The sequence below is a fragment of the Perissodus microlepis genome, chromosome 3 (genome assembly GCF_051167445.1).
Source record: "Perissodus microlepis isolate ML-2025 ecotype Zambia chromosome 3, ASM5116744v1, whole genome shotgun sequence".
In the NCBI taxonomy this organism is placed as follows: domain Eukaryota; kingdom Metazoa; phylum Chordata; class Actinopteri; order Cichliformes; family Cichlidae; genus Perissodus; species Perissodus microlepis.
The window spans coordinates 5,372,288-5,388,466 of NC_140463.1; the positions used below are offsets into that span (position 1 = coordinate 5,372,288).

Genomic DNA, 16,179 nt, shown 5'->3' on the forward strand with positions numbered 1-16,179 from the left:
CTCAGTGACTGCACTGGCACACGCACACCTTCACACACGTCACTACCAAGCACTTATCTGCAGTATCTCACACACACACACATACATACAGACACCAAGTTACTTTTGCACAATACTCAGCATTTTGCACATTTCCATTGTCTTGTGTCTGTATCGTCCTGTTCTGTCTAGTTTTGCACTGTTTTGTCTTGTTTATTTTTGCAGTTTATGCACACTGCACTTTATGTAGTCCTGGGTTTGTCCGTATATGTCATATATAGCACCAGGGTCTCGGAGGAACGCTGTCTCATTTCACTCTGTACAGTACCTCTGCACGTGGTTAAAATGACAATAAAAGCCACTTGACTTGACCTGTTTTTGTAGCAGTTGCTTGGAGACGAGTACCACACAGTTCAAATGAGCACACATTCCAAAATATGCAAATTAGCCCCATACATCATAATGATGATGTTTGCTGTTCAGGGTATGAACATTCTATGCTGAAAGTTTATAAATATACAACCTTTGACTGCTTGTTTTCAGTTGAACTTTTGCAAAGCTGAGGAGATTTTCGCTGCGATCGCATCAAGTCCAAAGATGTTTAAACTTCTTTTTCACAGAAAGGTAAGTTTGAAGAGACTCGCAGCACATTTCTCTGAATATTTTCTTATGGTAAACAAGCATTTTTGAAACTTTTAAGGAAGCTTCTTGGATGATTTCTGTAAAAACTGAATTTTGAATCCAAATGAAGGATTTTGTATTTTCATACCATATACTTTGTTTTATGCCATTACTGATGTTGGTTTTCTTGTTTCTAAACAGAAATCACACAAACAAAACGAGGCAGAGAAGGAAATTCCTTCTACGTCTCATCAGAGGTAAAGAAATGTGCCACTCTTTAATGCTGCTGGAGATATTTATAGCAGTGCTTTAGTTGGAGCTCTTTTATTTCCCTTTTATTGGTGTTTTGTATTTACATCTTTTTTACTACTTCTAGTCTTGTTTATAATTTATATTGATTCAGAGATTAGCGTTTGAAAATGTAGAGTGTAAATGTACAAAATACATGATTTTGTTCCATTACAGTTATTCATTTTTATTTGCAATCTCCAGCATGTACTTCTTGTTAAAAATTTCCACTTTGAAAAATAACATTTACACTTTTGTCCTCATCAGCATCCCGGATGCTTCTGTTGCTGAAAATGTTCAAAAGAAGAAGAGAAAATGGAGACACCTCTGCTGTTCCTCGGTTTGCTTTTACACAAAACATATGAAATGCACATTCTCTTTAAATTGCACTTGTTAATTTAAAGTGACTTTACTTTTTTAATAAACGTATGTTTGTTCGTCCTCTGCAGCAAACTGACAGCGATGCAGAGGCAGAGAGCAACACTGTGAAGACACAAAAAAAGTGTCGCTGGTTTCTTTTTAAATTCTGGAAGGTATGTTTTATGGAAAGAGTCACTGTCATCAAGCATTTACTCATCACAGTTAAATGAGAAGAATTAAGAGCAATTTAGCACACAGCTATGTCCTCAAATTAAGTTCAAAGATGTTTAAACGTTTTTTTTTCACAGAAAGGTAAGTTCGAAGAGACTTGCAGGATGTTTCTCTAAATATTTTTTATGGTGAATAAGCATTTTTGAAGCTTCATGGATGATTTCTGTAAAAACTGAATTTTGATCAGAACCAAGTGAAGGATTTTGTATCTCATAGGACAAACTTTAAAACTCAATTTAAAGCATGAATAAATTGTTTTTATTTTATTTAAAGATATTCCTATATATCTGCTTCATGAGCTGACAGCTCACTAAAGTGATAAATAATATGAAATAATACCAAATTTTCTAACTGGACACTTTTCATGGAGAGACCCACTTGGTATGTTTGTTTTATGCCATTACTGATGTTGGTTTTCTTGTTTCTAAACAGAAATTACACAAACAAAACGTGGCAGAGAAGGAAATTCCTTCTACGTCTCATCAGAGGTAAAGAAATGCGCCACTCTTTAATGCTGCTGGAGATATTTATAGCAGTGCTTTAGTTGGAGCTCTTTTATTTCCCTTTTATTGGCATTTTTCTTCCACCTTGTGTATTTGCATCTTTTTTACTACTTCTAGTCTTGTCTATTATTTATATGGATGCAGAGATTAGCGTTTGAAAATGTAGAGTGTAAATGTATAAAATACATGATTTTGTTCATGTTGGTATTCCATTACAGTTATTCCTTTTTATTAGCAATCTGTATTAGCAAAATGTACTCCTTCTTATAAATTTCCACAACATTTACACTTTTGTCCTCATCAGCATCCCGGATGCTTCTGTTGCTGCCACACCAGCTAACCCTGAAAATGGTCAAAAGAAGAGAAAATGGAGACACTTCTTCTGCTGTTCCTCGGTTTGCTTTTACACAAAACATATGAAATGCACATTCTCTTTAAATTGCACTTGTTAATTTTAAGTGACTTTACTTTTTTAATAACATTATGTTTGTTCGTCCTCTGCAGCAAACTGACAGCGATGCAGAGGCAGAGAGCAACACTGTGAAGACACAAAAAAGGTCTCGCTGGTCTCTTTTTAAATCCGGGAAGGTATGTTTTATGGAAAGAGTCACTGTCATCAAGCATTTAAATGAGAGCAATTAAGAGCAATGAGGCACACAGCTATGTCCTATATATATATCAGGTAAGAAGCACCACGGAAAAGATCCCAGCAGACCTGAGTTGGGACACTTGGATTATGGAGCTTCTGGACCAAGAGAGTGGATGGGAGCATGTGTTTAACAGGTAAGAGAAAGACGTCCTCCAAAATGTTTCAACTTCAAAGCTCATGCATACATGCACATACACTGCTCAGCATCCTGACATCTTTCCTAATTTTGTGTTCGTGTTTTTACCTTTTTGGAGCAGTGTAGCATGCGGTGGAAAAATAATAGAAAGTCAAACTGAGACTACAGACTGCTTCGGGTGAGTACACGTGGTGCACAAAGACCAAAGCTCACTTTGTCAAAGTGGAGAAAATGAATTCTTTTACACTGATACTGTAAACGTTGTGCGTGTGTGTCAGGTTTCCAAACATCGGAAACACCTGCTACATGAACTCCTGCCTGCAGAGCCTCCTCAACATTGAGGAGTTCATAAGAGACATCGGGCGTCAGGAGGTTTTGTGGAGCACAGATCCAGAAGCTCAGCTCTTAAGGTGCGCTACGTCAACCTTCTACTTTCTTCAAAAACCTGAAGAACAAAGAGATCTAACAGCAGAAATGTCTGTTTACCCTTTCCTTTCTACAGAAGGCTCATTGATGTCAGGGACTGTCATGAGTCAACAGATTATGGCCTTAAAGATCACCACCTAAGAGCTTTTAAGAAGGCATTCAGCAATCAAGCTCCTGAATACACCGGCAGTGCACAGAAAGTGCGTCAGCTATTTGGACATTTCGTTTTTTGCTTTACCTTCTGATTTTGATGTACTGTTTTAAATCTCTCTGCTTTTCTTTCAGGACGCTCATGAATTCCTAACATTGTTCCTCAATGAGGTCAAAAGGCTCGCACCTCACCTGGAGAGGAACGCAGCTCTGCTGGGCCAAAGTTATACCTGCCCAGTAGAAGACCATCACATTTTTAAAATGGAAAACATGAGGACATGCAAGAGGTAAGCCTGTCTTTCAGAAACGCAGAGCTGGTTGCAATATTTTCATATACCTCTTTTCCACCTACCTGATCTTTACTTTAACTACGTTACTCCTGAAATGTGTAGCTGCGGTCACCAATCATCACAGCAAGAGGAATTCACCAGCTTGTCTCTTGACCTGGTTCCAGAGGGGTCTGTTATAAACATGTTAGAGACATACTTGAAGGTAAGATCACAAATTCCAATAGAGTTGTAGTGTCAGCGATCTTAACACACCTTTTTTGTTAGTGTTTGTGTGTATGTGTGTGTGCATATGTTGAGATTTCTTTCTACCATAAAGCCTGTTTTCTCTGTGCTGTTGTTCAGGAACAAGAAATAGAATTTCGCTGTGATTGTGGAGGGACGGCCTCAGAACTGAAGTCGTCTTTTGATACACTGCCAAGGTGAGTAAGGTCACATCAGAATTGATCGACTGACCAGGTTTCCAAACTGTGGCGCATCAAATATCAGAGTTTTTCGAGACAATACTTGAGCAGTCGTTTTCTCCCATCTTCTGTTTGTGTTTGACACTCATTCTTCTTATTTTCTACCTTGTTTGTGTTTTTTTTCTTTTCTGCCAGAGTTCTGATCTTGCATCTGAAGAGGTTTGGCTTTACACAAACCTACAAGATTCAGAAGGTGGATGACCCCGTCAGGCTGCAGAGGGACTTGGTGGTGCCATCCAATCAGGTAAAAACAGACTGCAGAACGTCTCAGGCTACGTCCACACTAGCCCGGATAGATTTGAAAACTCCGTGTCCACACTAGCGTTTTCAGTCATTTTCAAATAGTTGTGCATCTGCATTGAAACGGCCGAAAACGCTTACGTTCCAGTCCTGCGCATGCGCAAAAGTGAGTGAGAATTACAGAATTTGAAGAAAAGCTATCCGGAGCATGTACAAACTGATATTAATCTTTTTTAGGGCTGTCAAAGTTGAGAGCAATCAAAACAACTGCTGTATAATGCACTCGGCTATCTTTGTTTAATTGCTCACATGACTGCATCACATGACTAAAATGCGTCATCGTTTTAGAAAGTCTGCGTTTTCGAGTGTCCACACTGCGACGGGACAGCTCCGTTTTCAAATGTATGCGTTTTCGAGAGCGTTTTCAAGATGCTGTGTTTTTCCTCGAGGAAAACGCCGTCTCAGTGTGGACGGGAGGTCAAAGCGGAGAGAAAACGATGTGTTTTCAAACGAAAACGCATTCGTGTGGACGTAGCCTCAGCAAATCAGCTTAATTATGGCACTGATGTGAGACTTTATGAAACTAACACTCTTTGGATTTGTTCCTTCTCAGGGTGGTGGCTGTTACAGTCTTGTCAGCATCATCAGTCATTATGGAGGCACAGAGTCAGGTAAAACAACAGACTTGTTACAAACAGAAAATGAAAACTTGCTACTTTTCAGTGAAGGACTCACACACAAAAGCTTTTGATGTTCTAAGAAGCACTAAGTCAAAATCACTGTTTGCTTGAATCAGTTGACTTCCAGAAGTTGGATTCATTTGTCTTAATGTGATTTCAGGACACTACATCTGTAGTTCTGTCCATCCTGAGGAGAGTCAGCACTCTACATCAGATCGCTGGCTCACCTATAATGACGCACAGGTGCTCCACACAACTGGATCTGCAGCTTGTGAGGAACAGCAGCACTCGGCCTACATCCTGTTTTACAAGAGAAACGTAAGAAGACACAGCATCTCATCCTGAAGTGAGAGAATTTTTAAATGTCCTGTTACCTTGTTAACCAGTTTTGTCTTCATTCTCAGTTCTGAAACAGGAAATGGAAGGAAGGAAGGAAGTTAAGGTCATCATCATGCTGAGAAGGAAAAGCAGTCGTCCCAGCCCACCATCGCACACTGGAGGACAAGTACTGGTAAGTATTGCCCTCAGGAGGAAGGGTCCTCCCAGAGAGCCTGGTTCCTCCCAAGATTTCTTCCTCCAGGAGGGAGTTTTTTCTTGCCACCGTCGCCCCACATTCACTGGTCTCATCAGCAGGGACATTTTTAACATCCTAAGACCTGAACTCTTTCATGGCATGCATTTTTAATTTCTCTGTGCCATTTGGGTTGATTGGGACCTGATCGATGTAAAAACAAAGACATCAGATTCGGACTATCTTTTTTTTGTTTCTCAAAAAAATGAGATCCACATATGAGGACGTTCATTTTAAATTTCGATTGAACAGTGGCAGTGTAATGTCCTCCCTCATAAGTGGATATCAGGTTTTTGAAGAGCAAAATTTTGTATTTTGGTCTAGACAACCCAAAATGTTATGTCCACATATGTGGACACCAGGTCCTAGGAGGTTAAAACAAAATCTACTAGTAGTGCACCACTACTAGAGATCGTCCTTTTCTGGACCAGTGTTTGGCTTGCTCTCTGGGAACAACAAATTAGTGCTGTCAGCGTTAACGTCATTTTAACTAATGACGTTAACGCTGACATCACTAATTTGTTGTTATTATTATTAATATTATTATTAATTTATTTGTAAAATAAATTAAATTAAAAAATAAAGAAATTATTTAATTCTTTATTTTTTTTGTTTTATTAAAATCAAAATAACAACAAAAACAAAAATAACTAATAAAAAAATATTAAAAGTATTCAGCAGTGTTTTGTGAAATTTGTAATGAGCCTTAGTTAAGTTGATGTCACAGAAGTTTCTGAATCATTTAGATTGTTCAACAAACTGATTCACTCAGGTAAAGATGGTAAGCTGGAGCAATGGTACCCTTGGAGTTCAGTTTAAGTTTTCAGACAAATATTCCCTCGATCAGTTGCAGCTTCTGCTTTTAAATAAATGATTTAGCTGCAAATGTTTAGCTGCAGGTAGCAAAGTCCAAAAGTGACAACATTTCCACTGCAGTCTCTCCAGAAATGGCTTATAAAATTTTGACCAAATTAGACATTTATCCTTGGATCAATTAAAGGGTGAAAATCTTTAATTGTACCTTTTATAACATTTTAACAAGTTACTGTCTCCTGCTGCATGTTTCCTGTTTTGGCTGAACTTCATCAGCTCAAAAAACTCACCGTGCTGTGGTGTACTAAATGACCTCATGTACAGGACACACTGAAGGCAGGTTTGCAACGTTTAATCAACAAAGTCAAGCTCAGTTAACAACAGCTGAACTAAAGACTTTCTTTTTCTCATCGATAAAATGAGGTCCATGCCAATGCGCTCAAATGGGACCTCCATTAATGGTGAGGGGCATAAAGGCGCTTTTTGAATGACCAGCTGGTTCACCAGCCGACACCACTGGACGCACACCATCGGCGCACATCCAAACATGCAAAAAATGCAAGATGGTGGTGCGCACAGATACAGCGGCTCTATGCTCTCGACACACTGAACATGGTCTGTCCCTACTCGTTACAACATGTGGAAATGTCAGTGCTATGTCAGGGCGCACTATTTGACTCTCAGCTCTCATCATTTGATCAAAGGGCCAGTTGCATAATGCCATTATCTTCTGTGTAGCGAATTGCTGGAACGGGCAACCCAAACGCCACGTGTCCCTGTTGGTGGTGTGTGCAGGCCTACATACTGTCCTATTGAGCTACTAAACCCCGACCAATCAGTTTTCAGATTTAAGGGGTATGATGGCCGTCAGCTAACTGCAGCTGTTACTCTTTGCATTTTCCCCCGATATTTCTTTTCCACCAGTACTATGGGGTATTTGTGAATATCCATGACTGACCCGGCCAGTTGGTCTTTGGACAGGGTCACGGCAGTTTCAAGGTTAAAAAAAAAATCCCTTTCACTGACAGACTGAGGGAAAGCTCCTCAAAAATGGAGGGTCTTCAAGCTCCTCAGTGGCAGGAAAAGGTTTCCCGGACCCAGTGTTGTATATTTGTTTCCCAAAAGATTGAAATAGTGGAGAGAAATCAGGTTCTGAAACCATCCAGAAGACAAAGTCTCCAACTGGTTTGTGGAAGTCCAGTTTCTCCAAATTAATCAGCGGGTGAAATGTCTCTTCATGGATGGTTTTGATTCTGTTGTTGTTCACGAACAAAGCCCTCAAAGCAGCATATGAAAGAAAGTCATCTTTCATTGTTGTCTCCAGCGTGTTAAAAGAGAGATCGAGCTCAGTGATGAGTTTTGAAGCGGCTGCAGGGACTTCTCGAAGGTTTTGGCTCAAACGGTCGCAGGATGTTGTTCACAGTGGTGACACTGTTGACTGGTGATTGACAAGCACTGAGATACTAACATGACAAACACAAGAAACATCATGACTTATTCTCCTGAGTGCCTGCAAAACACAAAATCAAACTCAAAGCTTTTCTCTCAGGTGCTGGTGTGGCACAATCTAATGATAAGAAAGGTCATGCTAACAGCTTTTGGAGCACAGCTGCACAAAATAACAGCTTTTGGAGCACAAAATGCATTACAGGCAAACCCAGTACCCAAACATGTTAACAAGGATAAAGAAAAAATCTGAAACAAAAGCAGGTAGTGTGGTGATTTATGTTGTGAGGATGCTTTCACTCCCATCAAAGTCACCCAGTGTTGAGAACCCAAATGAGCCCAGAAACCTCAAGTGGCTGCAACCAACAGCGAACGTCAAGAAGTGGATACTTGCATGTTGAGCCAGAAACATGCAGAAAACCCAAAAGAGGCAAGACGGCACATCTTGGTCCCACTCAGGCAGTACGAACACCTGGAAAGAGGAGCCCACAGTTCAGACCCAAGGTCACTGGTAAGGACACCAGCCAGCCAGTTATAAGTCTAGTTTTAATTTTCATTTTAGTTAGTGTTATGGCCATTCTAGGGGTGGCCAGACCATAATATAAGGGTGATCCACCCCTGTCTGACCCCAAGCAGCACATCACACAATCAGTACAATTTTGATGGTGATTTATTTACAGTGATTGAATTCTAACAAAGGAAAGGAGCGAACTATAGCTTCGGGGTGGACCCCAAAACAACAAACAAAAGGGACCGTATCTAAAGGATGTACAAAACTTATTTATGAAAAGAATAAAACCAAATGACAATGTCTTATCTCCCTAACTAACAAAAACATGAGAAAAGGGTAATCAAATAAAAAGGCAGTCCACCCCTACATGCTCCTGTATAAAGAAACAGGTAACACAAAGCCTGCCGGTTGAGGTCCATGGCGGTGTCATCTTATATGTTGTCTCCAGGTCATGAGCCAATCTGTATGGGCCGTCCCATGGATGCACCAATCACGGAAAGGCACCTGCACACTCAGATTTACATATGAGACAACATTACAACAACAGTCGTAACATTAACTAAAAATGTTTTTCACCATCTCGTTTTAACTTCTGGTTTAGCTTCAGCTAACTAAAACTAAATGGGCCTTGGAAATAATCACATCTTAATAGAGTGAACCATAGACTGTATAAAAGATAGGACCATTGCAACTTTACTGCAGCACTTCACCCTTTCACATAGTCCCAGCTCTTCTCTGTCATGTTTTATGGTTCTGCAAATGTCTTCAGTTGGTGAAAGGTCTGGACTGCTGGTGTCTTGTTGTGCTTGCTATGCATCCCTGACTCGTTTCTTCTTTCTGCATCAAGTAAGGAATGTAGTGAAAGTTCCCAAGAGGTTAAAAACACCACTGAAAACATGCCATCAGACCTGAGTTGGGACACTTGGATTATGGAGCTTCTGGACCAAGAGAGTGGATGGGAGCATGTGTTTAACAAGTAAGAGTATAACGTCCCCCAAAATGTCCCTAACTAACAAAAACATGAGAAAAGGGTAATCAAATAAAAAGGCAGTCCACCCCTACATGCTCCTGTATAAAGAAACAGGTAACACAAAGCCTGCTGGTTGAGGTCCATGGCGGTTCATCTTATATGTTGTCTCCAGGTCAAGGAGACAACATATAAGATGGATAGACAGACAGATTTCAAAATAGCCAGCTGGAATGTTAAGGGGTTGAATAACGGGATTAAGAGGAAGAAAATGTTAACATATCTAAAGTTATCAAGAGTTGATATAGCCTTTATTCAAGAAATGCACATGTGCAAGTCAGAAGCCTTAAAACTTAAATGTTCCTTGGTAGGTAAAGTCTTTTCCAGTCCTGGAACTGGTAAAAGTAGGGGAGTGTCGGTTCTGATTCATAAAGCAGTTAGCTTTACTGAAACAAAATTAATAACAGATAAGGAAGGTAGATTTATATTGGTTTATGGACAGCTACTGGACACACCAATAATTTTATGCAATATCTATGCACCTAATGCGGACATACTCGCCTTTTTTCATAACCTGTCACAGTATCTTTTGGAATTAGAAGGTGCACAAATAGTGGTAGGAGGAGATTTTAATCAAATACTGGATCAAGACCTAGATAGATCACTTCCTAGGAGAGGCACAGAGAGTAGATCTGTAGTTGCCATAAGGCAGATGACCTCAGATTCAGGTCTGAATGATATTTGGCGGACAATGCATCCAGAAGGCAGGGAATATTCCTTTTACTCTCCGCCTCATAATGTTTATACTAGAATCGACTACTTTCTTATTTCTGAAGCCTTAGTGAATAACTCTATAGATTCAAGTGTTGGTAATATAGTAATCTCGGACCATGTGCCAATTTTTCTATGTCTTGGAAATATTTTACAGATTCCTCAAAGCCGCAGATGGCATTTAAATGTGTCCTTAATTAAAGACTCTGGGTTTATTAAATTGATAAGAGATGAAATACAATTTTACAAACAGACAAATAAGCGAGAGGACACTACATTGGCTACTTGGTGGGATGCTATGAAGGCATACTTAAGGGGGAGGATAATTTCTTACGCTTCCTTTAAAAAGAAGGCAGCTAACAAGAATATCATTACGTTAGAAGCCAAATTAAAGGCACTTGAGGCAGTACATTCCCATACAAAAGACAGAGTTACGTTGAATAAAATCGTTAAAGTTAAATATAAGTTGAATGTACTGTACAACAGAAAGGCAGAATACGCTTTATTTCGCATTAATCAAGCATATTGGGAAATGGGAGAAAAGCCGAGTCGTTTATTAGCATACCGTCTTAAACAGAAAGACGGTATGAACCATATCCCAGGCATACGACAATCAGATGGGGTTATTTCAACTTCTATTAGACATATAAATGATGGATTCAGGGCCTTTTACAATAATCTTTATTCTACACAAGGGAGTTTAGATGAACAGAAATTCGAAGCATTCTTTACTGATTTAAACCTGCCACAGCTTTCTACTACTGACCAGCAGATTATAGATGCTCCAATTACAGTGGAGGAGATTACCCGTGCAATTAACAGTATGCCACTTAATAAAGCTCCAGGATTAGATGGGTTACCATTGGATTTCTATAGAGCATTTGAGGATATGTTAAGTCCCCTGTTGCTCGATGTTTATAATGAGGCGTTCAAAGTAGGCTCATTACCTCAGTCAATGCACTCTGGACTTATAACATTTATTCCTAAAACTGGGAAAGACCCTTTAGACCCAAGTGGTTACCGCCCCATATCTTTGCTGAATTCTGACCAAAAAATCTTGGCAAAGGTCTTAGCGAGTCGATTAAAAGTAGTAATGGTGAAAATAATTCATGCAGACCAATCTGGTTTTGTTCCAAACCGCTATGGTTCAGATAATATTAGGCGGTTGGTTAATTTGCAAAATTATGTATATGATTCAGTATATCCAACAGTGGCCCTATCGCTGGATGCTGCAAAAGCTTTTGATTGTGTTGAGTGGGATTATCTGTTTAAGACATTATAAAAGTTTGGTTTTGGTGACAATTTTATTAGGTGGATAAAGATATTATATGATTCGCCTTCAGCGCGAGTATTGACGAATGGGCTCATATCAGACCTATTCCTTTTACAGAGATCCACAAGACAGGGTTGTCCCCTTAGCCCCGGTCTTTTTGTAATTGCTATAGAGCCTTTGGCACAAAAACTGAGAAATAATGTAAATATATTTGAAATTTCGATGGGTAATAGTCAACATAAGCTTCTATTATATGCAGATGATATGTTGTTACTCATGACCCAGCCTGGGAAGTCAATTCCAGCCCTATTAGAATGTATAGAAAGCTTTACGCTGCTTTCAGGGTATCGCGTCAACTGGGATAAATCAGAGGCAATGCCTAAGTCAGGACACTGCCCCCATACTTTATTTAAACAGTGGGAGTTTCGGTGGTCCGTGAATGGTTTGAGGTATTTGGGGATACAAATTACCTCGGATTACACTAAGATGGTTCGAGCAAATATGGAGCCAATGTTTGAAAGAATAAAAATGGAATTTGGTAGATGGTCCAGAGTACGTCTCACAATATGGGGTAAAATTAGTTGTATTAAGATGATGACTGCACCCATGATCTTTTATATTTTATCTAATATTCCATTACACATTCCAGATAAGTATTTCAAAGATCTAGACTTTTTAATCCGGCAGTTTCTTTGGGGTAGCTCACCGCATCGTTTAAGTATTAAGAAACTTCAAGCGAGTGCAAAACAAGGAGGTTTTTCATTGCCTAATTTCCAATGGTATTATTGGGTGATGAACGTGAAACAACTTAGAGCTTGGTTACCTACTGCACCAGTTAAACCCATCTGGTCCCATATAGAGACGGAAGTTAATGGCGGTATTTCTCCTTGGAGGGAGCTGTTTGATACCAGTCATAAAACTACCCATCCTATAATTGCAAAGACATTGTGGTTTAAATTACATAGGGCAGGTCGCTGGGACTTTATTAAATCACCTTCGGCAACCTTATGGAGTAATAAAAGAATTTTGATTGGAGGGACATCGGTTGACTGGTTACAGTGGCGTAAAGCAGGCATCCTTAATGTATCAGATTTATTTGACTGTGGGACTAAGCTTTGATAAAATTGTAGAGTTATATAAGTTGCAGCGTAATCAATTCTGGAGATATGTCCAAATACATAGTTCATTATCGAAGTGGCTGGGAACCCCCTTGAGTTGTCCTGTGGGCAGCCCTGTGGAAGTCCTGCTCTCAAGATCACCCTTGGGTAAAGGTACCAACGCTAAGATTTATCACTTATTGCAAGAACGGTCAGCTGACCCTCTCCTTAAAGTTAAGGGCTACTGGGCCCAGGACATGGCATTGGACATATCTTCAGTTGAATGGGATTCATGTTTTCAAAATGTTAATACTATGTGTAAAGAAACAGGCAGTAGATTTATTCAACTTAAGATAATCCATAGGTGGCATCGAACACCGCAACAATTGTATAAATGGAACCTGGCCTCTACGGACGAATGTTGGAGATGTGATGGTCAAAATGCTTCGATTTTACATATCTTATGGAGCTGTTCGGCACTTCGGGATTGGTGGGAAAATATAATGGAGGTAATTTTCAGTGTTTTAAAAAGGAGATTTGGTATCTCACCAAAACTGTCCATACTTGGTATAACCACAGAACTTTCTGATGGAGATTTTTCCAGTTATACAAAAAGATGGATTATTTTGGCTCTTACTACGGCCAAACGGGTCCTGCTAAGACATTGGCGGAAAAAGAACCCCCCTCCCTATGAAGAGTGGCTAAAGACAATGGCTAAGTTGGCGTCTTACGAAAAAGTGACTTATGGTTTATTAGACAAATTGCCTCAATATGATTGTATTTGGTCCCCTTTACAAGCTGGCTTTCTGTAACTTGAAGAACAGAGGAGTAATGACAGAGTGGTGGTGTGGGGATTGGTGTGCGAAGAAAGAATAGGATAACTTCCCTTTGTTTTGTTGTTGTTTTGTTTTTTGTTGTGTTTTGTTGTTGTTTTGTTTTTGTTTGTTTGTTTTTAAAACTATTTATTTATGTAGTTATCCTTAAGCTCTGTTATTGAAGTTTAAAATGAAATAAATAAAAATTGTTGATGATAAAAAAAAAAGTTTAAACTTCAAAGCTCATGCATACATGCACATCCAGTGCTCAGTGTCTAATTGTGTGTTTGTGTTTTTACCTTTTCGCAGTAGCGTAGTGAAACATTTGGGCGGTGGATAAATAATGGAAAATAAAATTCAGACTACAGACGGCTTCAGGTGAGTACACGTGGTGCACAAGGACCAAAGCTCACCTTCTCAACCTGGACAAAATGAATTATTTTAAACTGATACTGTAAACTTTGTGTTTGTGTGTCAGGTTTCCATACATCGGAAACAGCTGCTGCATCTGTAGTTCTGTCCATCCTGAGGAGAGTCCACACTCTACATCAGATCCTTGGCTCACCTATAATGACGCACAGGTGCTGCACACAACTGGATCTGCAGCTTGTGAGGAACAGCAGCACTCAGCCTACATCCTGTTTTACGAGATTAACGTAAGAAGACACAGCATCTCATCCTGAAGTGAGAGAATGGCACGCCAGCTGCAGCCTAATCCAATCTCTCTTCTTTTTTCAGTGCCCAGACACCCTTCAGTTTCATCATGTCATCCCTAACAATAGCTGTAGAGTTGGATGGAGGATGAAGACAGCAGAGAGCAAAAGAAACAGGTAAGAGCAGACAGGTAGTCAGAGTTAACAAAAACTTTTAAAGCCAGTGTAGCTTCTGTTTTGAACACATTTATTGATGACAATTTTACATAAATAAGCAGTGTGTTATACTGTTATCAGATGTGGAGTCTCACTAACCACTTTAATAGTGACTTGTGTCCCAAATACTGTTTATTTGTCGTAGTTACAGATAGTGAAATAAAAATGGGAAATGGTTGTTTCATAATTGTATACTCAGCTTGGTCAAGACAATAATTCGAGAACGAGGGGCAGGATTTTGAATTGATGCCATTGGTGCATCTACTAAAGTTCTGGGGTCAGTTTGAATATCAGTGACCTTGACCTCAAGTTCAAAGGTCAAGTTTTCTGAAAATGTTGTGAATGCTACAACTCTGTGACGAGACGTAAGTCTCCTAGGTCTTTAAATTTGTATATAGGTGCATCTACTAGGAAGCTGAAGGGTTGCACTGCGGGCCATCTGTAGAGGTGTAGAGTCAACAACCTGTCTCTGAACGTGGACAAAACAAAAGAGATTGTTGACTTCAGGAGAGCACAGTGGGATCACTGCCCACTTAAGATCAATGGATCCTCTGTGGAGGTCGTCAAGAAGAGGACCAGATTTCTTGGTGTCCACCTGGCGGAGAACCTCTCCTGCTCCCTCAACACCAGCTCCATAACCAAGAAGGCCCAGCAGCGTCTCTACTTCATGCAGAAGCTGAGGAAAGCCCATCTCCCACCATCCATTCTCACCACCTTTTACAGTGGGACTAACGAGAGCATCCTAAGTAGCTGCATCACTGTCTGGTATGGTAACTGCAGCGCATTGGATCGCAGTACCCTACAACGGATTGTGAGAGCAGCTGAGAAGATCATTGGAGCCCCTCTCCCCTCCTTATAACACCCGCTTGCTGGAGGACCCCACACAGCCTTCAAACACACTCTTCACCCTGCTGCCTTCTGGAAAGAGGTCCCAGAACATCCGGGCCCTCGCTACCAAACTACGGAAAAGTTTCTTCCCACAAGCCGTCAGACCCCTGAACACTCAGTGACTGCACTGGCACACGCACACCTTCACACACGTCACTACCAAGCACTTATCTGCAGTATCTCACACACACACACATACATACAGACACCAAGTTACTTTTGCACAATACTCAGCATTTTGCACATTTCCATTGTCTTGTGTCTGTATCGTCCTGTTCTGTCTAGTTTTGCACTGTTTTGTCTTGTTTATTTTTGCAGTTTATGCACACTGCACTTTATGTAGTCCTGGGTTTGTCCGTATATGTCATATATAGCACCAGGGTCTCGGAGGAACGCTGTCTCATTTCACTCTGTACAGTACCTCTGCACGTGGTTAAAATGACAATAAAAGCCACTTGACTTGACCTGTTTTTGTAGCAGTTGCTTGGAGACGAGTACCACACAGTTCAAATGAGCATACATTCCAAAATATGCAAATTATCCCCATACATCATAATGATGATGTTTGCTGTTCAGGGTATGAACATTCTATGCTGAAAGTTTATAAATATACAACCTTTGACTGCTTGTTTTCAGTTGAACTTTTGCAAAGCTGAGGAGATTTTCGCTGCGATCGCATCAAGTCCAAAGATGTTTAAACTTCTTTTTCACAGAAAGGTAAGTTTGAAGAGACTCGCAGCACATTTCTCTGAATATTTTCTTATGGTAAACAAGCATTTTTGAAACTTTTAAGGAAGCTTCTTGGATGATTTCTGTAAAAACTGAATTTTGAATCCAAATGAAGGATTTTGTATTTTCATACCATATACTTTGTTTTATGCCATTACTGATGTTGGTTTTCTTGTTTCTAAACAGAAATCACACAAACAAAACGTGGCAGAGAAGGAAATTCCTTCTACGTCTCATCAGAGGTAAAGAAATGCGCCACTCTTTAATGCTGCTGGAGATATTTATAGCAGTGCTTTAGTTGGAGCTCTTTTATTTCCCTTTTATTGGTGTTTTGTATTTACATCTTTTTTACTACTTCTAGTCTTGTCTATAATTTATATTGATTCAGAGATTAGCGTTTGAAAATGTAGAGTGT

At 39.9% G+C, this 16,179-nt stretch overlaps 1 protein-coding gene and 1 long non-coding RNA gene across 3 annotated transcripts; both read left to right on the forward strand.

The window, feature by feature from the left end:
* Window positions 1–799: 799 nt before the first annotated feature.
* LOC146389561 (ubiquitin carboxyl-terminal hydrolase 37-like) lies at window positions 800–6,089 on the forward strand. Of its 2 annotated transcripts, none has more exons than XM_084911322.1 (15): window positions 800–857; window positions 1,156–1,421; window positions 1,912–1,967; window positions 2,287–2,377; window positions 2,487–2,765; window positions 2,889–2,945; window positions 3,046–3,177; window positions 3,270–3,393; window positions 3,479–3,630; window positions 3,736–3,835; window positions 3,976–4,052; window positions 4,230–4,338; window positions 4,948–5,005; window positions 5,175–5,332; window positions 5,419–6,089. In XM_084911322.1, exons 5-15 carry the CDS (start codon window positions 2,611–2,613, stop codon window positions 5,422–5,424), a joined length of 1,128 nt encoding a protein of 375 aa, XP_084767448.1. In that variant the 5' UTR covers window positions 800–857; window positions 1,156–1,421; window positions 1,912–1,967; window positions 2,287–2,377; window positions 2,487–2,610; the 3' UTR covers window positions 5,425–6,089. The 2 variants fall into 2 exon arrangements, with proteins under 2 accessions (XP_084767448.1, XP_084767439.1); XM_084911313.1 differs by lacking the exon at window positions 800–857 and having other exon boundaries at window positions 1,072–1,228; window positions 1,338–1,421.
* A 6,416-nt stretch (window positions 6,090–12,505) lies between these two features.
* On the forward strand, window positions 12,506–15,598 carry LOC146389562 (uncharacterized). Its single transcript, XR_014797605.1, has 4 exons — window positions 12,506–12,972; window positions 13,588–13,656; window positions 13,757–13,934; window positions 14,017–15,598. It is a non-coding gene; the product is annotated as an uncharacterized LOC146389562 (long non-coding RNA).
* Window positions 15,599–16,179: the final 581 nt, after the last annotated feature.

Coding starts and splice junctions, on each gene's coding strand:
- LOC146389561 (XM_084911322.1), top strand. CDS start 2,611: ATGAGAGCAATTAAGAGCAATGAGGCACACAGCTATGTCCTATATATA. Junction 2,946..3,045: donor GAGACTACAGACTGCTTCGG/GTGAGTACACGT, acceptor CGTGTGTGTCAG/GTTTCCAAACATCGGAAACA. Junction 3,631..3,735: donor AACATGAGGACATGCAAGAG/GTAAGCCTGTCT, acceptor TGAAATGTGTAG/CTGCGGTCACCAATCATCAC.